The sequence below is a fragment of the Copadichromis virginalis genome, linkage group LG4 (genome assembly GCF_057382275.1).
Source record: "Copadichromis virginalis isolate Kocher_CV1m ecotype Utaka linkage group LG4, C_Virginalis_male_GT1.1, whole genome shotgun sequence".
Classification (NCBI taxonomy): Eukaryota; Metazoa; Chordata; class Actinopteri; order Cichliformes; family Cichlidae; genus Copadichromis; species Copadichromis virginalis.
This window is the reverse complement of record NC_140621.1, coordinates 4,790,407-4,813,364: the sequence shown is the minus strand read 5'-3', so window position 1 is coordinate 4,813,364 and position 22,958 is coordinate 4,790,407. Positions and strand designations below refer to the sequence as shown.

Genomic DNA, 22,958 nt, shown 5'->3' with positions numbered 1-22,958 from the left:
AGAGTTTTGCACATCATTACTCAAATGTGACTTTATGGTCCCCACGGACCGGTTTATGTCCAACAATATTTTATGGACCGGCCTTTAAGGCGTCACCGATAAATACAACAAAATAAAACCAGTACCTGTACCAAAATTTGTTCATAACACACAGGAAAAGACCCAGGGAAACCTAAATGATAAAAACTGATTAAAAACCCCGAAACCATAAATTTCACACCCGAGCCTCAACTCTTGCGGCCCGGTACCAAACGACTCAAGGACTGGTATCAGGCCATGGCCCGGGGGTTGGGGACGGCTGTTCTATCGAACACTATAAAGCCGACAAAGAGAAATTAGAAATGCATACCATGAGTTCAGGTTTTAGGAGAATAATCGCTGTCTTGTTTTCGGCAAGGGAAAAAAGGTTGTAGAAAAAAAATCTTTAAAAATGGATCAAAGTAATCACAAGGAGGTTTTTTGTGTACCCAGCGACCGCCAGCAAGCACTTGCCAACCGATTGTGGGCCTTTGCTGTGTAAATGTAGCCTTTGTGAGGTCCTCTGTTGCTGTGATCAAGAGGGAAATCTTGTCCAGACCCTACTGACTTTTGCCTGTCTTTTCCTCTGCCAACACAATGTGGTTGCCTCTCTAACTTGTTTTTCTTTTCTTTTTTTCTTCCATAGGCGAAGCCCCTAAATGACCCTATCCACTCTGAATGAGAGGGCAAGATTCGACTTGTTTCAGACTCTGGCCACCAGCATTCTTTACCAGTGTAGAAGATTAGACTTGACAGCACAGTTTTACCTCCCGTCATTGGTTCCAGTCAGAGAAAACCACATCTGCTTTCTACCTCGAAGGGAAATAGAAAAGGAAGAAACATCCGTTTACTTTCCATGATTAGTTCCTCATCTTCTTCTCATTGCAGTGTTTTTCCATTTTACCTCAGGGATCCTCTCCCACTGTCTACCTCCACCACTGAAACAGCCAGCCCAGTGACTGGAACACGAAGCAATAATACACCCGTGACCTGCCGCTGTTGTTACCGTGACAACCAGTATTGCCTCTCAAGATCTCAGTGCAACCGTGACGTGAGCAAAGACCTTTGACCTGTAACCACCTGCCAGCCCTTACCTGTTCACGGCCTAAATAGAACCGATCAACACAAACCTGGTCTGCTTCTTACCTAAAGGAAAACCCTCATTAAGCTCACACTTTCTACTTCAGGCAGACAACTGTATACCTCAGCAAACACAACTTCTGGATAGTCAGGAAACAGAAGTAAACTTTCAGTCACGACTCACTATCCTGGTGCTTTAATCTACCCAGCAGGCGACACATGCTCACTAACCTGATGCTTTAAGCCACGCAGTAGACTTCTCACTCTGGAATCTTCCAATTGCCTTAAAGGCACGAGTATAGCAACAGTAGCCAGGTACTTGCACAAAACTTCAGTTCATCTGATCCTCAGCAAAGTCACATCATACACAAGCCTCAAGATCTGAGCAGTAGCAGAAATCAGCAATCGCTCAGGGGACGGCTTTGGAAGTACCCCCACCGCCTTGAGTTTGGACGTCTCTGTGGGACAGCTGGAGTAGTGAAGCTACCCCAGGAAGAGGAGAAAGTATTGGGAGCCTCATGTTCTCTTACTACTCTGCAGGAAGATGCAAAAAATAAAGAACTGACTGTCAGATGTAACAGAGCGTTATATGCCCGAACGAAGTAAACACAGAACATATCCGTATGGTGACGGAGAAGAATAAAAGAAGGAAACAAAACAAGCTTCTCCTACAGATGAGAATATAATGGTGAGTCGTTTTTTTGTTTGTTTGTTTCACCCCCCACCCCTACCCCCTTTAGTTTTATATTTTTCATTTCTTATAGGTATCACTAACTGACATTTGAATGACATTTCTGCCTTATTAAATGATACAGAGTGGAGCCAGACAGAAGATTAGGGAGAGATGGAAGGAGCGCTATGCAGTAAAGGTCATTAAATGCTTCAATAAATCTTAACAAAGAAACATCACACTACTTTCTAGCCACACTGAGGTTTATTGCTTTAAACAATTGAAAGTTAAATATGACAAATTATCAGTGGCTGTGTCACATTTTGATGGTGCCTTTAAGTGGTCCTTAACATTTAGCTTGATGGCTATAATAGAAACAAAGTCGACATTTAGGGCCATCTGCCTAAAAACTTGAGTAAAACGTCTTCTAGTATTTCGAAATCATGTGCTGTGAGATGATAAAATGTTCAAAATATAGATTTTTCTAGTATGACTCCAGGAAAGGATGGAAAACAGTGTTGCTCTGTCACTGAAATGTCTCGGTGTCCATCGTTATGAAATCTTGTTGAGACTTTTAGGGTTCCAGGACACTGTATCAATGACTTTGGGAAGCTCCTGACCTTTTCATTTGTCACTGAAATATCTCTGTAGCTGTTGGATCGGATGGTTTGGTATAAAATCTGGTACGTTTATATTCTCTATGGTGAATTTTGACAAGTGTGATCTTTCATTTTGCACCAATGTCACGTTTAGCAGTCGAAAATCTGCCATTCCTGTCAGCTACAGTAATACTTTGTGCTTGTGCTAATAGTTAGCATGCTAACACATTACACTAAAGAGAATATAACCAGCATGTTGACATTGGCAGTTAGCTCAAGGCTCTGATGTGCCTAAACTGACAGAGCACCTAGGTCATGAACATGTTCTGAACAGATCTGTGAACAAAGCTCAACTGAGCTCTACGAGATTAATTTTAAGCTCAGTGAGATTCTCGTGTGTTTCACCTGTGAGAACATAGCCTCCACCTGCAGATGTAGTTTGCTATAGAGAAAGTTTACTACTTTTGTTTGGGTCCTGCTCAGAATAATAATTTAGTAGGACTGTGAATTTTTCATTTAGGAGGTCTCCATCCTTCACTCCTGAGAGATTCAAAGGTCGTGCGTTGCATCTGCTGTCTTTTCTTTGGTCTTTTTTTTTCCTCTTTCTTTCTTCAGTACAGCAAACGACAGCTTGAATGTACGACATCGAATGCAGGGTTTGTTTATAGCTGTGATCATGGAACTGATCGTGCTTAGCTTTAATCAGCGTAAATCACTTTTTGAAGATCGAGTCGATGTGTTCCACTAACATTAAAGCCAGCTAATATTCATCAGATTAGCCCACCTGTCCCATGTTCTTGTTCAATCTTGTCTTATTTTAAGATATGTTCGCAATACTTGACATGGGTTACATATGTCTTCCTTTTAAAAAAAAAAAAAAAAAAAAAAAAAAAAAACATGAAAAGAAAAAACAAAAAATGGCAATTTGCCGGTAAACAATTGCACCACCTAGTCTTCTAGTACATCAGAGGCTGTCCAGGAACCTAAAATTAAGTCGGGCTAGCATTCATTAATTTATGCTGCATGAGTGACTGACTGGAGCTTTCAGGACTCGAAAGAGTCTAATGAGAGTGATGGAACAGTTTCGAGAACAAGAAACGGATGCAGGATAACAGAGCACACAATTATTCAAAGCTTGTTAAAAAAAATAAATAATTAAAGTCTCTAAGAGACTGAGGAGTTGAAACTTATCTCAACCATTTCGCTTAATAAGTGTGATAAGTGTGCAAATCAGGACATTTATGGTTGGGAGTTTAGACGAACGTGAATTATAGATTGAACTTTGGTGGTAGAGCTTTATAAATGGATAACGTGAGATGGTTTAACTTTGAAGTCCATCCAACCTTTTCTTACAGAACAATGGTGAGTACAAAATGTCACTGTGACATATACAGAGTTTCATTACTGAGAATATCTCCATAGTGTTAGACATTTGGTTGACTGCACAAAAGTTTTATGGTTGGAAGGAGGCAGACATTCTTTAATTCTTTACAAAAGCCTTGTTTAATTTTTAATTTCAAACATGCAGAGAGGGGTTACTGTACTGGATTAAATTCCTTGCAGAGCTTTCAGATGTTTCATTTGATCATGGTTAATGTCAAGGGTGTTGCATGTCTCTTTTATTTTTATTTATTTGTTATTAGATTGTTGTCTAACATGTTGTGGCTAAAACTATCCGGTTGTTCAGTGATGACGCGACGAATCCTACTTCCAGGCCTAAAGTAGTCTGCGTTTAATATGGCTTTTGTGTTGTTAACATGTTTAATGTTATGTATTTTCTTCTATTTGATCTCAAAAAGCTCCTAAAACAGTCAGTGATCCCTGTTGACCTCCCTCGGCTTTTATTACCGCTAATTATTTATTTAAGCTCAGTTTTTAAAACCTTAGGATGTAACTACAGCCCAGCCCATGCAGCAGTATATGAATGACTAACCTCGTATTGTGGATGGATTATCTCAGTTGTTCTCCTGGCTGAAGTTTGGTCCTTTTACAGCATCCTGCCATGCGATTACATTTGTTCCTGACCACCGAGAACACTCACGTTAACTTTCATCCAGTGGAAAAAAAGTTAGCTTGTTTATATTATGCTAACATAGCTGTGTCGCTAGCGGTCACGTAGCACATCATTATATACCAGCTAGCCCAACTTCAGTAACCCTACAAACGTCACTGCTGTTTAGTTTTCTGTCTTCATTTATGTTGGAAGTGATAGCAGAGCTGTACGTTTTAATTTGTTTCCAAAACCCTGCAGTCAGGACATGCTATACTGTATTTAGATAGAAGCTAGTGAGCTAACTCCCTGCTAACTTCTAACTCCGTTAAATATCATAAATTCCGTTTTCATGGATGCCTGGATGTTAAACTCAACTGTTACACCTGGTAGAGCAGAACGCTGATCATTTTATTAAAGATGAAAGACTTTAGACAGTTTTTCAACTCTCAGTAATGCCATAGTGATCGTTTCATATATGGACCTGCAGCGGAGTTTAGGTCCAGACACGGCTAGTGACGTCAGACTGAACAACCGGATAGTCCCCACCAAGGTGCTGTGACGTAAAACTACATTTAATCTGAGAACTGGTAGTTGGAGGTCTGGACTAAGCAATGTTACATTGTGGCTTAGATTAAAAAAAACTTTACTAAGTCATAAGGCGACTGTTGAGATACAGCTGTAGAGATGATGCATAACATTGGTCCTGCATGTTGACTGTTGTCTGAAATGCACTGACACAATACAGATATTTATTGATGTGGCCACACGCTGATTCCTCTAAGTGTGAAGATGTAGTGCAGAGGATGAGTTTGAAGAGGAACAGGAATTACAAAATCAGATTTCAGCTGCGGTTTAGGGAACGGGAAAGATGGAAAAAGAAGTTTGAGGGAGGAGGGAAAGAGACAAAGATGAATTCTCAGCCTCACCTGAGAACCTTTGTCCCCTCCATTCAGCTCTTCCACAGGCAGACAGGGAGTCTGAGTCATGCTTATTATGCTCCATCATTGATAGTCTCCTCACGTCATGCAGTGATGTATAGAACGCAAAGCCAGCATTAGTCAGTCAGGTCAGTGGTTTGTTAGCGTGGCAAGCACAATAACTGAGCAGTTGTGTTTTTGTGTTGAGTTTAGGAAGCTTTGGCCATGTTGAACCAGTCAGAAGGCTTGGAAAAGCACACAAGTGTGTTAAATGGCCCAGCTGTTCTGTCACTGCAGAAAGGGCACATGGGGCAACGGAGGCTGGATGACATCCCATTATCTCGTCGTGTGTGCGTGCGTGTGTGTGTGTGTGTGTGTGTGTGCGTGTGCTTGCGCAGATACAAGAGAGTGGAGCTTTGAATGAGTCATCCATGTGCTCTCTGAGACAATTGCTGCAATCATGCTCTCCCTCTCTCTGTGTGTGTGTGTGTGTGTGTGTGTGTGTGTGTGTGTGTGTGTGTGTGTGTGTGTGTGTGTGTGTGTGTGTGTGTGTGTGTGTGTGTGTGCGCGCGCGCCCACCAGAGAGAATGAAAACAGTCCGCCTGTGAAAAACCTTTTTAAGCACATGAAACATTTACAGTGGTTCACTGTAGTCTTGTGTGTTTGTTTAGTTTGATGTTGTTCAATCTGAACAATTAACATGCAAACTTCATGCATGCAGACACATAGACGTGGTGAAGAGGACCTGCTGAAGTCCAAGCTGAGCATCAGAATGAGAAATAAAATGAAGATTTAAACGACTTTGAACGTGTCATCGTTGTTGGTGCCAGATAGGCTGGTCTGAGTCCTTCACAAACTGTCGATGTGTCAGAAAGAAACAAATATTCAGTGGGCTGCAGTTCTCTGGGTGCAAATGTCTTGTTGATGTCAGAGAAGAAAGGATTGACTTCTTCAAGCTGCTAGAAATGCAACAGTTTAATCAGGGTATGCAGAAGGATATGTGTTTGGAAAACACACCAAGCCTTGAAGCTGACAGGCTGCAGCAGCAGGAGACCACACCGGGTGCCACTCCTGTCGGCTAAGAACAGGAAACTGAGGCTCATAATGGCTCAGCAGACATTTGGATGGTAGGATGAACGCACAGATCAAACCGGCAGGTGGTGGCTGTAATGGTGTGGGCGCATAAGCTCAAATCATGTCAAACTAGTTTCTGCTGTTATATCATTGATAGGAAATTATTAATATTACTGTAGAAAACCTAAACTAACAGCTCACCAGTATGTACGGTCTTTGGTGAAGCCCTTAATCGGTAATTGCGCACATAGCACTTGATTACTTGTTGCTTTTATTTGCACTGTGTTAAACTCTTTGGATCCTGACCAGAACATTCACACAGAAACATTTTTTTTTTCCAGCATTTTTTTTCTCTTAAATTATTAATCCATAAAAATATAATGAAGAGGGCTTTGAGAATATTGAAGCCCATTCCAACGCTCAGAGAACAGGCGTGCAAGAGTTTGTGTTATTTATATCTCCTAAAATGTCAGCTCTGTGAAGTTGGCGGTTAAAGTTTGTCGAAGCTGGCCTGTACAGAACAAGTGTGTTAACAAGTTGACCAGACTTGGTTACAGCTGCTGGTCAGATTTCAGGGAGGTCTCGGCAGCTTTTAGACTTTATAACAGGACGATGCTGAGGAAGGCGACCTCTGTCATGTTATGCCTTTTATACCTGCTGCCGTTATCATGGTTAATAACACTAAACCATGAGTGTTGTTGCTACTACTGCACATTGTACTTTGTTGATGATCAAATTATGCTGTTGTGTCTGGGCTGGTTTTTGTGTTGTTTCATGCGTGGACATACTGCAGATCAGTTTCCCGGAAACCTCAGAATGTACAGGCTGATTAAAGCAGTTCTGCGAGGCTACCATGCTGGTAGCAGTATGTAGGTGAGTCTGGTGTGGAATAACAGTCTAACTCTACAGGTGAAGCATTCATATTAGTTAACTCGGGGAGATCACTGCGAGCATTACAAGAATCTGAGGGCTCAAAAACACAAAGATTACTAGCGAGAGCAACTGGTGAATAATCTGACACGGAGGTGCCTCGCTGTATAGTGTCTCTAGAGTCCAAACACAAAGTGGCAGAATTGTCTGAGTTAGGCAACACAATATCCACGGAGGGCCAAACAATGCTACTCACAGTGGTGGATAAGTCATGAAGTCCGTGTTCAGAACGTTTGGGCTGAGTGTGTGACGCACAGACGCTGAGCTGTACTGGCACGACGGCGGCGTGAACGCCGTTTACATCGAGAAGGGGGAGGAGATGAACCAATATATATTGATGACATATATTTAGATTTGAAGGCTGCTGTAAGATGAGGCAAAGGAAGGGGACTGTAATTAAATAAAAGATCAGTGATTACTGCAGGGCTCAATGAAATTTGTCTCTAGTGACTGCTTTGGAAACTTTTTAGTTGGATACTAAGCTGATTTGAAAATATTACGTCGGTTAAATGCTGATGGTGTTTGCATGTATTAGGTTTAGTTTTGCTCTATTTAGATAAAGCAGCTGTCTGTTCTTGTAAATTAAGAGGAAGAAGAAGTATTGTAATTATAAAGTCTTCGTTGCTTCTGTTTCAGTTAAGTCTCATATCAGAAATGTAAATCTTTTGAGAAATAGTCCCCGTCAAATGGGATGAGCCTTAATGGTAGCACTGCTGGTATAGTCTGTTGCTCTACTGCGTTGTTTTGCCATGTTATATATTTAATGTTAATACTTACCGTTCACCCGCATTAACAGTAGTTTTGCTCGTTAGCTTGCATTCCGCTAAATAGATTCGTTAAGTCAGCTGACAAAGTCGAGAGCTGTAGAAACTAGAAGCTGCTAGCGATTTACCTCCACTTTAAATGAATTAAATGTCATAATTCCATGCCCTGCTTCTTGTTCCTGCTGGGTCAGCAGGGCTGAGCATCAGGAGCTGATTGTTCCTACGTGTTTTGAGCAGCGGGGGCAATTATGCGGCTGCAGCAGGGCCGCAGCTTGTGAAAGAATAGCACCAACGGTTGACGGAGGGAGAGTGCAGTCATTCTGACACATCCACAGAAACATGGAGGAGAGGCGAAAGGAAGGTCAGCCGTGGCAGACCTACATTGTTGGCGGCCCTCACACACTGGCTCATCATTAGAGAGGTACACAAAGGAGCAGAGGTGGAGGGGCTGCAGGGATGTGGAGAAAGCTGGACAGCTTTGATGTCAAAAGGCTGGTGTGTTTGTGTGTGTGGAACAAATGTATCTGCTGTGAATAAAATATGGGCTTGCAAGTCTTTGTAATCTGTTTTTGTGTACATGTTACACAGCGTCCCAGCTTTTTTTTTTTTTTTTTTTTTTTAACCTACAAATAAAAAAAAAATGACTGCAATAATTTATTATTGTTTAATCTGTTTATATTTGTTTAGTTTTTTGTGTTTAGCAGTTTGTCTCAAACTGTAAAAAAAAAATCAGGTTCTCACTAAACAACAAAACATTAAATGTTTTGTTATCTGTCAGCATTAAGGTAAAATACACGAAGATTACAAATCCTCACATTCTCAGGTTTTAGTATTTAATGTAATCAGTATCTGTTAATCAGTTGATAAGCTGAACTTTATGGCTTTTAAATTTGGACACACAAAAGATCACACGCGAGCTAGAATTTGGTTACTGTAGCTTCCAAATTCAAGGTGTTATTTGTTTTCAGACACAACTATAGCTCAGGGACTTCTAAATCATCATGCTGTGTAAAATCAGAGTGTACATGTTATCCTGTTAAGATGCTACTTGAGAAAAATGTCTTTGAACTCTTGTTTCTTTTTGCTTTTTTTAATCTATTTTCCCTCTGACTACGGAATAATTACTGAGAAGTGCATGGTACTCTTTAGACTGGTACTTTTCTACTCTATTTGACCAATGAAGGAACTTTCTTACTACAAGACTGACAAACACATTCATACAACATGCAGACTCGAGGAATCGGGGATCACACCGCCAGCCTTCTGAGCCACAGCCTTTCCTATTAGGAATTTTATCTTGATTGATAAGAACTAGTAACTACTACAAGTCCTTTGCAGACAGAGTACTTTGGAAAAGTCTTCAGCTACTCTTGTTGAAGATCTTTCAAAGATTTTCTTTGGACAAAGGCTACCTGACTATTTTGATAGGAATGATACTTAACACTGGTTCATCCCTTGAGTTGGGCACGTTTTTATGCTTGACTGAGTCAGTGATATCTACACAGAACTGACAATTTGGTAAATAACCAATTAATTTATAATAAGTGAAAAAGAAACAGTACATCATGTGAAGCGGGCTAACCAGGCTAAATGTCACGGCTAAAGTAGTTTTCACTTATGGGATTTTCCGTACAGAAAAGGACAGAAAATTAATTGTCCTTTCAGATGGAATGGTACAAAAGGAAGGCTTTGTGGCTGTGCTACATTAAACGAGCCGTTCTATTTCATATATCCAAAAGCAATGCAATGAAATTCCATTTTATGATTTTCAAAATGAAAGTAGCTCCTCAGTTGTTCAGGCATCATCTGACGCCCACACAGCTACTTTAAAATGCAAGTAAACAGATGAGGGGAAAAATGGGGGGTGATGCCCACTCAAGTGCACGCACAGATGCAAATTAAAAGGATAGGCATGCATACTGACTCGGTGCATACAGAGGCAGTTACCTAAATTCACCCACACATACACACTCTTCCAACAGCCCGTAATTGCATTCGCTGGCAGAGAAAACAGCAGCTGTACATAGTCAAAGAGAGCGGAGGAAACAATGAACACACAGAGCAGATGACTGCTGTAAGTAAAAGAATGAAAGTGGAACAAGCGAGGAATGGAGGAGGGCACGGCGCTGAAATGAACAACGGTGGAAACAAACAGGGTTTGAGTTTGAGAAAGTCGAGGCAGAAATTAGCATGCCGGGATTACAATTTGAAAAACATTTTCTACATATTCACGTTTATTTGTAATCAAACCATTACCTAAAAAGTCTTTAGGTAAAGGTAGCTTTAAATGTGCAGAGGGCTCTAAAGCATTTAATGGAAAGGTAAATGTCGAAGCGACTGATAATTCCATGTGGTTTGGTGGAAGGAAATGAAAAGGGTAACAGACATGATAATGCTGAGATGATACTTTGCTGTGATCTTCTTTGTCTGGGCTGGTTTTCAGCAAATCTTAGAACAAGGTTCACATATACAATACTGTGAAAAAGTCTCAAGGCACTGCTTTCTTTTTGACATTTGTTTAGGAAAATGGGAAATGGGTACATTCTTGAAATAAGCAAACAAATGAAAATACACTATAGAAGCTCACAAGCTCAGAAGTCAATGTTTGGTATGATGACCTTTATTCTTCACTCAGTCTGAACCTTCTTAGGCGAGCTTTCTGCTTTTTCCTTTAAATATTATTCAGGAATATTTCTCCAGACTTCCTGAAGGACACATTCCAAAGCTCCTCTTTGGATGTTGGCTGTCTTTTATTACTTTCTCTGTTAAAATGGTCCAACACTGCTTTAATAATGTTGAGGTCAGGGCTCCGGGGAGGCCGAGTCCATGACTATGAATCCTGTTCTATTGTGTGTTTTTCTATCCAGGAATGTTTTTACTGCACTGGCTGTGTGTTTGGGATGAACAAATGAGACCTCAGAGAAATCAGACACTTTCCTGATGATGGTTCAAACTCTAACAGCATTTATGTGTTTTAATTTCCATCAATTTTGACCTGATCGCCCACACTGCTGACTGAACTGTAGGAGCAGGCAACATATCGAACGTATTTGATGTATCACAGGTTATTCCATGTGCGTTGGTTAAAATGGCTTTATTGTAACCATCGAGCATGTTGCCATGAAAATATTAAGCACTTTTTTTTTTTTCTTTTAATGTCATTAACCCCCGTCCTACCCGGCACACTGCGCTGAGCATGCGTGTTTATGTCCTGCCAGATAGGGACAAAGCGAGGGAATGAGACTCGCTCGTCATTTGGACTTCAGGAGGAGGATGTCAAACAAAATGCGAAAATTTGCAAAGCATGCAGTAAAACTGTTGCCACTAAAGGTGAATTTATTCCACCAGCTGAAAAGTCTTTCACTATAAAATTAAGACTGTTCTTGGTCAGTCGCTTTTTGTAGTCACTGTCTAGACTTTTGTTTCTGTAATTTGACGTCATCAAAAATTTTATTTAACAGTTTTCTTATGTTAGAAGCACAAAAGACACCCTTTTAATTTCAGTTGTTTTGTTTGTCTCATGAAGTCTTGCTTGATGTACTTTTTTGTTGCTGTGATCTTTTGTTGTGTTGATCACAGAAAGACACTGTGAAAAACCTCGGTGGAAACTGATGGTTAAAGAATGGTTAAAAATAAAACATTTCAATTCATTCTGATTTTTTATTTTCACTAGAAAAAATCACTGAATGGTTGATTTGAATGAGTAAACCAGTGCAATTCTAGGCACGATATGACTGAAATAACATTGTTTTTGGAGTTTATTTAAACATATCGTGATATATATCGTGTATCGCGATATTGTAACAAAGTGCCTAAAGATACAATTTAATGTGTTACTTGCTCATTTTTCTGCAACAGTGGAACATCATTTGTGTTCGGTACCTTTTTCATGGTTGCATGACTCATGAACCAGAGTTAAGTGGTTTAACCAAAAAAAAAAAAGGTCAGGTACAAGAAGTAGACTGACTTACAGTGAAAAAATTATCTTATTTATCTAATAGGTGACTTCAGTGCTGCCTGAGCCCTCAAATAGTAAGAGATCCATAATCAGTGGTTCTGACCACAGCGTCACCACATGGTTCATTCTTCAGATACTTCCTTGAAGTGCTTAGCTGGAAACTGGAATGTGTAACTGTAGAGAACTAACTCAATCTTAGATGTAGAAGTAAAATATTCAAGAATTTGTGTTAACAGCAAGCCCTACCTGCCTTTTGACATATTCTAAGCTTATATTACCATACAAGTATACATCTTCTCAAAAACATGTTTTGGGGTGAACTGTCCCTTGTAGGTATATGACGTTAAAAGGTTATATTATAAGGCTTATTCACAGTTGTTTTTTGGATTCAGGGCTGGCATTGCCTGTCTTTCACCACTCTTTAAAGAGATTCTTCCCTGTCGTTACCTGCTGACTCTTCTTGGATACCTCTAACTTGTTTAGTGTATTTAAATATACATCTGATCCACATGTCCATAAACACAATTTTTAGTGTGCACATTAGTTTTGGTTTCACTTATACCTACAAAGCTAACGACGTTTTGATGCGAGCCACAGGTTGCCGACTGACAGCTGAGTGTAAGCATGTATACGTCTGTAGTCAATGCACAAAACATTCATCGTAACATGGTCGAGCAGGTTTGACAGGGGTTTTACACAAATGAGTCGCTAACTGAAACTTCTTTCGTTTTATGTCTGTGAAGGTTCTCAGTCGTCCAGGTCATCGTAGTCAAAGGAGCTTGCAAAGAAAAGCGTCTGGACTTCTTTAAGTTGCTTGAAGACGTTTCACCTCTCATCCGAGAAGCTTCTTCAGTTCTAAGGTCAAATGGTGGAGAGTCCCAGATATAAACCTAGTGGGAGTGACCCCCCACAGAGGGACAAAAGGACCCCCTGATGATCCTCTAATCGCCTGAGCCAAGGTGTGAAATTGGGAGTGGGACCCAATCAGCCAGAGTTTCGGGTGAGTTCATTGTGAAACCTGGCCCCACCTTATCATGTGAATTCCTGAGGTCAGATGGCCCAGGATGTGAGTGGGCATTAAGGCGTCTGGGGAGGGAACTCAAAACTGGATTATAGATGGCAGAGAGTTGGCCATTCCTGGGCATTCCTCACTGCACTCTACAGCATCTTGACTTCTTTCGTTTTAGTAACAACAATGCAATTCAAATAATATTAATGAATAAGAATTATTTTTAAAAAGACACATTCAATGAGCATCATAAGAAATACTTTTTTCTTTTTAACTGTAAAAATAGTATGTGTTTATATTAGATTTATTATATTTGACTAATTGTTAGGACAAACATCTAACCAGTGATCACAAACATCTCAGTGTAGTTAGGCATGTAAACATGGTCAGGATGATCTGCTGAAGTTCAAACTGAGCATCAAATGAGAGATTTAAGTGACTTTGAATGTGTCATGGTTGTTGGTGTCAGACGAGCCGGTCTGACCTGAGGTCTGTAATAGTCAACGAGCAGCAGTTCTCTGGGTGATAACACCCTATAGATCCGAGGGCAGAATGGCTAATCCGCTATGTCGATATGAATGTTTACAGTAACTTAAATTACCATTCATTACATCCACAGTATACAGAGGAGACTCTTTGAATGTACAGCACGTCAAACCTTAAAGTAGACGAGCTACAGCAGCAGAAGACCACACTGGGGTCCACTCCCTTCAGCTAAGAACGGGAGACTGAAGCTGCAATTCACATAAGGTCATGAAAGTGAAATGATGGAAAGATTGTAAAAATGTTGACTGCTATAACAAGTCTCAATTTTTCTATGACATTGAGACGGTAGAGTTAGAAGTCACAGCATGAATCTATGCAGCCTTGTATCAGTGGTCCGGACTGATGGTTGTGTAATGGTGTTAGCACACTTTGGGTCCTTTAGTACCAACAATAGTGAGTCTACCTGAGTATTGTTGCTGACCCTTCATGAGGACAATGTGTCCATTTTCTAATGCACCGTGTCCCAAAACTGAAACAGTGTCAAACTGGTTCTTAATGAATGACGTGTTTACAGTTCTCAGATGCCTCCCAACCAACGCCTTTTGTTACAGCAAGCCTCCGGAAGTGACATTAGGTTATGCATACATTAAAATAGGCTTTTTGCAACATCATTTTGCACATTTAGATAAATATAAAATGTGAATATACAAAAAATTATTAATAACATTAATCATTAACATCTGTCATGGTGGAACATCTGTCTTCTGCTGCAGGTATTTTGCATCAAAGCACAGGGCGAGCGTCGGAGAACGCTGGTGTGCTCACATTTCTTCACTGCCGCCACCACCACAAGCTCGTTAAAGGCTCGAACACACAGAATCACTCATGTGCAAGCAAAGTCACACACATACACAAACGTACATGTTCACAAAAACACAAAACTGTCAAAACTCTTTGATTTTTTTTTCCCTCCTTCTAATGTGAGGAAGCCTTCCAGACTACATGTCTGATTTTATGGCTTTAAGTTAAATGCATATTTGCCATTACTGTAACTGATGGTTATTTCTCTGCACTTAACAAAATGTTTTCTTTAAAAAGCGATTTTAATGTGACGTAAATGAAGTTGAAATCACGTCTGCCAGTTGGAAATGCTGGAATTTGAATAGTATGTTTGTGTTAAATCATTTTAAAGATATCGTGTCCATATATTTTATAAAGTATCTGTGTTGTAGATGAATTTCTAAGCGCTTGGCTAAAATTTTTTTTTTTTTATCTTATCAATAACAATGATCAGACGAGGCAAAGCAGGGTGAAATTCTCTCTGTGCAGGTCACCAGTTTGTATGGATTTATACATGAAGAGAAGATGTTGATCTAGTCCTACATGATAAAAAATGCAATAATTCATAAGAGCTTACAGTGAAATCATGACACAACATAAACGTTTACTGTTGTTGTTGCTTTGATTCACTGAACCGATAAATAATTTATAACATGCAGATGATGCTTTGCAAATGTTTTTTGTCTGTAAATGTAATTAATGTTTCATTGCTCCATTCCACTCTCTGGAGATATTACAGCTTTAAAAGTCTTTGAATTCTCCTGGGGACTAAAGTGTGTGTGTGTGTGTGTGTGTGTGTGTGTGTGTGTGTGTGTGTGTGTGTGTGTGTGTGTGTGTGGTTACAGTATTTGGACTGTTGGGTCAAAAGGACATCGCATCTATAGATTTCTCACACTCTGATGCCACCTAGTGTCATATTTGAAGAAGTGAAGGTGCTCAGGCAGCAATATTCAAATCTGTTCACATAGAATCACTGAGACGGACAGATGCCGACATGTTCATGTAAATATTTAGGAATGTTAGTGATATTTCATCATGATGATGAAGACATGTATATAACCAGTTACTTAGTATGGAACCGGTTTTGAAATTAAGCAGAAACTAAAAAGAGACCAAATCTCAAAATGTCTGTGAAGGTTCTCAGTCATCCAGGTCATCGTAGTCAAAGGAGCTTGCAAAGAAAAGCGTCTGGACTTCTTTAATTTTCTTTAGAGTGTTGGGCCCGCTGAGCCTTGTCCACAAACTTGTAAACCTCTTCTAAGATTGGAGAGGGTAGAAGGGTTTCCAGCCAGAGTCTGGCTGATCTTGATCTGGAGGGCATCCATAGTGAAATGGACCTGTCTTATCCTTTCACTTCAAAGGTGATTTTGTGCTCTCTGTAGAATCAAGTCTGCTCTGTATCCCCTGACAGTGGATCCAAGGCGCAGGCTCTTAGGAACAACTCTGCTTTGTCCACATCTTAGGTTGAAACGGAGATAGACGCTAGTTTCCTTGATTCCCTTTCATACTCCCGCACCAGTTGAAGGGTGTTCCTCCCAAAATGTACGGCAGTTTGTCTGTGAAGGTTCTCAGTCATCCAGGTCATCGTAGTCAAAGGAGCTTGCAAAGAAAAGAAGTCCAGACGCTTTTCTTTGCAAGCTCCTTTGACTACCAAATCTCAAAGTTTTACTGCTTATATTGATTCCAATAATGAAAAGCTGCAGATCAGGTAATAATCTCTTCTGTTCCTGTTATATTTGTGCCCTCACAGAAATGACCCCCCCCCCCCAGTGGTTGCTCAGCAGTTGTGAATTGGTTTCTAGGCCTGTGTGATGGACAAATCAGTGAAGTTAAATAATTTTGATGGTGCTTTTATATGACGCACTGATCTACAGTGGACTATTTTCTCTTTATTGCAAGTTTTGCTTTTGGATTGTTGTTCGATTGATCAGAGACTTTTGAAGAAACGAGTCTGAGCAAACTGTTACCTTCTGATATTAATCTGGAGTAGAAAAAATAAATTCTTTAGTGAATTCTTAAACAGATTCTAATCATGACAATAACTGTTCTTGAAGTCAGTCTAAGGAGCTTGGAAAGAAAAGCGAATGGAAAGTTTCATGAAGACGTTCACCTCTCATCCAAGAAGCTTCAGAAGGTCTTCAGGAAGCTTCCAGCCCTTCTTCTTTCCAGCCTGCTGAGATTACCATGAGCTGGCTGACTGAGAACCTTCACAGACGATCTCTGTGTTATTTTCCAATTAAAAAGAGGGAAAATTGTCGCTCATTTCTTTTTAATGCAGTTCTATTAAGGTTTGTTTACAATCTTATCAAAATCCATATAACCCCTGTGTCATTAAAACGTGATTGTTTAGCATTTTAAGGGTCTGAGCTCTAACACTGTGATGAATTTAGGCATCAATTCATGAGTGTGTATTCAGACCTCTCGGTTTTCTTCACATCTAACTCAATCTTTAAAGTCACACTTCAGAAGTTCTCATTAGACTTGCTGCATGTGACAACACAGAGTCTCTGTGCCGGACGCAGGTCAGCTCAGGTTACACAACCAGAACAGCAGTGCTGCAGTGACTCTGGTGCCCTCATCTGGCCCTTCTGCTCCCCACACAGTAATACTGTAAGCATGCACTGACGGATGGTGGGCTGTGAGGGGTTTGTGGTTGTAGTCATACATAGTTACGTGTGTCTGTATAATCAGCTGGATTAAAGGTGTATTCTAGTTTTTATAGTTGAGTTCAAAAGCCTCAGTGAGCGGCCAGCTTTGAAAGGAACAGTCACTGTCCAAAAGGATCATGACTGTAGCACCAAACTATTAGCAGACGGTAATATTTTAATCCCTGGCAAGTGTCCACAGTGTTGACATACTAATCCGTGCTGAACCCTGCAGCTGCTGAAACATGACTCAGTTAATAATGAATAAAACTGAGAGGGCATTGTTTTTGTGAGACTTTGGAAGAACATGGCTCATGCAGTACAGTCCTGTAAACACAAAGGGAGTGTAAAGACGGGAGTGGAGCAGCGGTCCCAGGAGCCTGGTTCCTGATGGTTCCTGATGGTTCCTGATCACATGGTGCACGACTGAGTTTGTCAAAAAGGAAAGTTCGAAGTCTTAAGTTTCCTGAATCGAGTCGGTTCGACAGCTGAAGGCTCTGCTTCCTGTTCTTCACTTGGATGCTTTCAGTACACATTACAATGCACCGGCTCCAACTTTAGCATCATCTTAGAAAATGCAGGGTTGTCCATAGACATCAATAGAAGTGCTCACGGCATCATCAGACATCATGAGACCAAAACGTTATGAAAGGCTCCGTTGTAGTTTGTTTGTTTTTTCAAATGCACGATAAAACATTTTGCTCGTCCCCTCACACCTTTCTCATTTTAGCAACAAAAACGTAGAAATGAGTTGTACAGACCTGACCTTGTGAACCTGAACTGCAGACTAATTGAGAGCCTGATGATGCTGTGAACTGTGAATCTGTGAAAGTTGTCGAGGATTTTAGTCGACATGTCAAATCTGAGGTTGCTGTGGTTGATTTGGCTTGAAGGTGAGATGGCTGTGATTTCTTCACAGCTCTTTGGTGTTGTGAAATCTGGTGAGATCCTGATTATTTTAACAGTTTTCATCTATGAATGTTGAAGTATGCTGCTGTGTCCTCCTCTGGTCTTACCTGCATTTAGGGAGAGATCATTTTGCTGACACCACTCCTGCCACTGCTCTTGTGTTTTCTATCACCTCGCCGTCAGCGATCAGCACAATGACTGTAGTGTCATCTGCTGAGTGTATAAAGGGAAGTCTGGTCTGGGAAGTCACCCAGTCATATGTGAAGAGGGCGTATAGCATCGGATTCAACACTTATGCCTGGGGGAATCCACATGCTCACAGTTGCTCACTTATGCTTAACTGGTTTCAGACTCTGATATGGGTGTATGTGATGGATCCACTTATCCAGTTCAGGGTCGTTTGGGGCTGGGTACGCCCTGGACAGCGTGCCAGTCTGTCACAGAGCTCACAAAGAGACCTATTCATTCATGCTCGCAGTGATTCACACATGGCAAAATTTAGACTCTCCAGCAAACCTAACATATATATCTTTGGGCTGTGGGGGCAGCCGAGGTGCCCAGAGAGACCCCACACAGACCAGACTGGCCCCGGCCGGCCGAGGGATTTGAACCCTGGACCAGTGTTGCTGTAAAGCAAGTTACATGTATGAAATGGCTGTTAGGTTTCTGCAAACCAACCATATTTGAGAATATTACCAAGTTTGTGTTTACAACATTGAATTGCTGCATTGCTGCTGAAATAACAGTTGTTGATATTTGATGTGTTCAGAGCATGAAAGCCTTTCTTATCCTGCCTGAGATCCACAAACTGTAAATCTGTATTATCCAGATCTGTCTTTTAGCTGTGAGGATTTTAACAAGCTATAACAAGGATCGCACACAGCGTTTTAATTGCACACTTTATGGTGTACATAAGAAGTCTGATAAAAAGTGTAAAAACTGCAGACAAGTAGAGAAAGTTTCGTTTGCTGCTCTTGCTCAACAGGGTTTAAATGTAGCTGTGTGAGGGGGCAATTTAGCCTTCGGTCCTTTCAGAGGACTTGTAAGTAGCTTGTAGTAAATTAGATTTGGCTGGAGTCGGTTTCCTCTAATAGAAGCAGGATTTCTGCCGTTAACATAGTAGTGAGAACACAGATGTTGTTTTTATAAGAGAAAACAATCCCTGAAGTCTGAAGTCGGCCTCAGAACGTTTTCAGATTAGGCCGCAGTAATCTGCACCCTCCCCAAGTACCACTGCCCCTCCCTCCTAGCTCCCCCGTTGGCCAGCGGTCCCATTACATCATTGTTCTGGAACCAAGTACCCTTTACATCATCATTCACTCGACTCTTGCGCCCATGCTACGACGTACGCCAAAACCAGTGATGCAGTACCTGCGGCTGCCTTCACAGTCGAGTCCTGCCTCGACTGTGAAGGCGGCAACAGTGAGGACGCATTCGTAACTGTCCTGAAACCTCGTTTTGTCACACGAGTCGATGCAGGTGTGGAGGTCTGCAAAGTTTTCACCAGTGTTCTGTTTTGTTTTTTTTTATTTTTTTTATACACATCCTGGAATTTGAGTTACAAAAAACAGACGTGACAGGAGTCAAGAGAAGCCATCATGAAACCACCCCTGAAAATGTGACGAAGCAATTAAAGCACAAACTGGGTCGGAGGGCCTGATCAATAAAGTCAAACGTTACATCGGAAGCCTGTTCACGGGAAGATTATTGTTGTTAATACAATAATAATACTATGGGAAAAAGAATTCTTATTATAAGTATTTTTGTGCGGCGTAGAGGTTAGCAGTGTCGCCTCACCGCAGCGAGTGTCTGGGTTTGAATCCACAGGCCGGGCCTTTCTGCGTGGAGCTGCAGTTTGCATGTGACTGCCCGAGTTCTCTCGGGATACTTTCCTCCCACAGTCTCGCATGCTTGTGTGTGTGTCCTGCCAAAAATCACATTTTATCCTCATTTCTTCTCAGACTTGTTGCCACTTGTTCTGCACATATTCAACTCTGTATATTTTATATATTTTATTATTATTATTATTATTATTATTATTTTTTATTTTTTTATTTTTATTTTTATTTTTTACTATTTAATTTGTAAAAATGTGTATACACACACACACACACACACACACACACACACACACACACACACACACACACACGTAGGAAAATATTTAGTATACACATCCAGAAATGCATACACTATTATATATTGTACATATATTTATTAGTTTCAGGTTGGACATTCTTGTATTTTGCTCGTTTGTGTTGTTGTGTTTGCACATCTCTGTTGCTTGTGGGGCTCGCACACAAGAATTTCACTCGCATGTGCTGTGCCAGTGTGCCTGCACATGTGATGTGACAATAAAAAAGTGATTTGATTTGATTTGATTTTGACTTTCCTGATTCAAGGGGTAAAAATGTGTAAATCTAACACAACGCTTTGTGGGAATCTGTGTGAAAATTGCAAATCGGATTCAAATCTATCGCTGTCTGCATACACAAGCTGGCATTAAATGTGGGCACACGGCAAGCTTGCGTTCATATGGGAATATAAGCATGATACAAAGGTTTGAGCCACTCGTCTTAGACGTGCTGTGCTCATCGGCTCAGACTGATTACAGCTTGCTGCCTCTGTCTATGTTTATTAATGTAGATGTCAGTTATTTGCAGACCTTCAGCAGCCGGGCCAACCTGTGCGATCTGCTGCAGTCACAGTTAATTATTTTGATTTGAATTACTTTGGATTATAGATAGAATTAGCTAAGCGCTACAGACATTAATACTACAGCTACCTTAAATAACTGTGACTTTGATATTGAAAAAATAATACATTTTTTAATCCAGCCTTTCATTCACATGATTGGATGAACATCCAGCGCTGAAAACAAATGAAAAAATGTGGTTTGGAAACAAAAGAAGAACCTGAAATATCACAATCGCATCTGTCATTATGTAACGCTGTGAATTAAAAATGTAGTGAAATATTTTATGATCCACATCATGTGACTGCCTGTTTCTCACTGCATCGTTTCTCTGCCCTTCCAGCTTTCTGCTCCGCCCACTGCGCTCCTCCCAGCCAACCGCTGCCTACAGTCTGGGATGGTTAGCTACTGAGCGGGCTGCCAGTGAACGCTGAGCAGGCTGGCGAGCTCAGCGTCTGCCTCGCTGTCCTGTGATTGGCTGCTGGATGGGACTGAGGCCGAATGGAGCCAATGTCCAACAAGCAGGATAGCAACTCGTCTGAGGGAGATGAGAAAGGGTGAGACAGAGGGGTGGTGTGTGTGGTAAACAAAATGTGATGGAGTGTACATCTGCCTTTGGGTGTGTGTGTGTGTGTGTGTGTGTGTGTGTGTGTGTGTGTGTGTGTGTGTGTGTGTGTGTGTGTGTGTGTGTGTCCATTTTTGATGTAAACATGAAAGGAAAGCTAAGATTAATGGTGTGGCAGGGACAACAGATGAAAGCAGAGCTGTAGGCATGGATGATTAATGAAAGATTAAGAGCTGCAGCAACACACTTTTTTTTTAGCTACCAGTTCAAATAATTTGAGGTAAGAAGTGAAAAATAGAAGCTGAACAAATGATTCAGACAGGCTGTTGTCTCAGCAGGTAAAGAGAAGGAATGCCATGAATTTAGCAGAATTTTAGGAGCAGTAAAAGGGACGGCTGAGCACTGTCACGCTGCCTGCTGTACTCGCTGTTCCTCCTGCACGTGCAGCTACACACACACACACACACACACACACACACACACACACACACACGCTTTTACCGCTTCACGAGATAAATTCACAGAGACTCACTTCAGGCCTGATGAAGAAGAAACTAAAGACACAGCAAACTGAAGCCACTGCTGTGTGGCGAGGATGTTGGAGTACAGAGACCCAAAGAGTGTATTAATTAAATAAAACTAAACTAAATTAACAAAAGTGTAACAAAATGACGGTGAGGAGGAGCTGCAGCTGAACCGTTAGAAGGGCCAAAGTTTGTAAACAAACGAAATAAACATGGACCAACAAGAATCCATAGCTTGTCCCACACGTCCCTCTTTGATGCTACAGCCATGTAACTGTTTATAAATAAGTGATTATTATGTCTCAGTTCTTTTCTTCATAGTGCTTTCATTGTGAAGCATTTTGCCATATGTAGCAACAGTCACATGGAGTTTCTTTCCCTCTGGGCTTTATTAGTCACACCCACTGGGTTTTATTTGTCTCCACTGGTTTTATTTGTCTCCACTGGTTTTATTTGTAGAGATTGTGGAAATTGCAAGAAAGTTGAAAAAGTAAATTTATTGAGATTTGCTTTATGTCGGCACATATAGAAATCAATATTATAGATATGATCACCAGCAAATTTAGCAGAACACTATTATCGCGCGTTCCTCCAACAAGCTGCACTGCATCCCCTTCTTTTCTTTTAGCTGCCAAATATATTTTCTTTTAATGAGAAGCTTTTCTTGTGAAGCTGCTGTCAAATGAATACTGCAAAGTATTCATTAAACTCAATGGAACACCGGAACAAGCCAAAGTGTTGGTCATCAGAAATATGGAAGAGCTGGACAAATACTGAGGTCAACTTACTCTGGAGGTACGAATACACATGTGACGTGACACACAACACAACACATGGCACAGTCCAAAAGAACTTCATCTCCATCCGGCAACAATATCAACATAACTCATTGGAATTCTCTTTATGATAATCTGGAACTGAGAACATTTCGATACACAGACCATAATGTTCTAGACTTAGAAAAGGATATAGACCCGGAAAATAATTTCTTCTACAACATCAGCTGTAACTGCTGCTACTTCACTGATGAACAGTTTAAGCACACCATCAACACGGAAAATAAATTATCAATAATCCATTTTAATAGCAGAAGTCTGTATGCCAACTTCAACAATATAAAGGAATATCTAAATGAGTTGGCAAATCCATTTGGAATTATTGCCATTTCTGAAACATGGATCAATGCGGAGAAAGGAATGGACTTTGGACTGGAGGGATATGAAGTGAATTTTGTAAATAGAAGGAACAAGAGTGGAGGGGGAGTAGCTGTGTATGTGGATAA

General features: G+C 40.7%; 1 protein-coding gene across 2 annotated transcripts in view; it reads left to right on the top strand.

Annotated features, from left to right (window-relative positions):
- The window catches only part of LOC146710630 (thyroid hormone receptor alpha), a 112,930-nt gene that overhangs the window by 43,295 nt on the left and 46,677 nt on the right, over positions 1-22,958 (top strand). The window contains exons 3-5 of one of the 2 annotated variants that reach the window (XM_085453224.1): positions 665-1,786; positions 12,747-13,003; positions 20,931-21,144. In XM_085453224.1, coding sequence (XP_085309350.1) covers positions 21,089-21,144 — 56 coding nt within the window. In that variant the 5' untranslated portion in view covers positions 665-1,786; positions 12,747-13,003; positions 20,931-21,088. The remainder of the gene's footprint in view (positions 1-664; positions 1,787-12,746; positions 13,004-20,930; positions 21,145-22,958) is intronic. The other variant, XM_085453225.1, reaches the window with a different exon arrangement.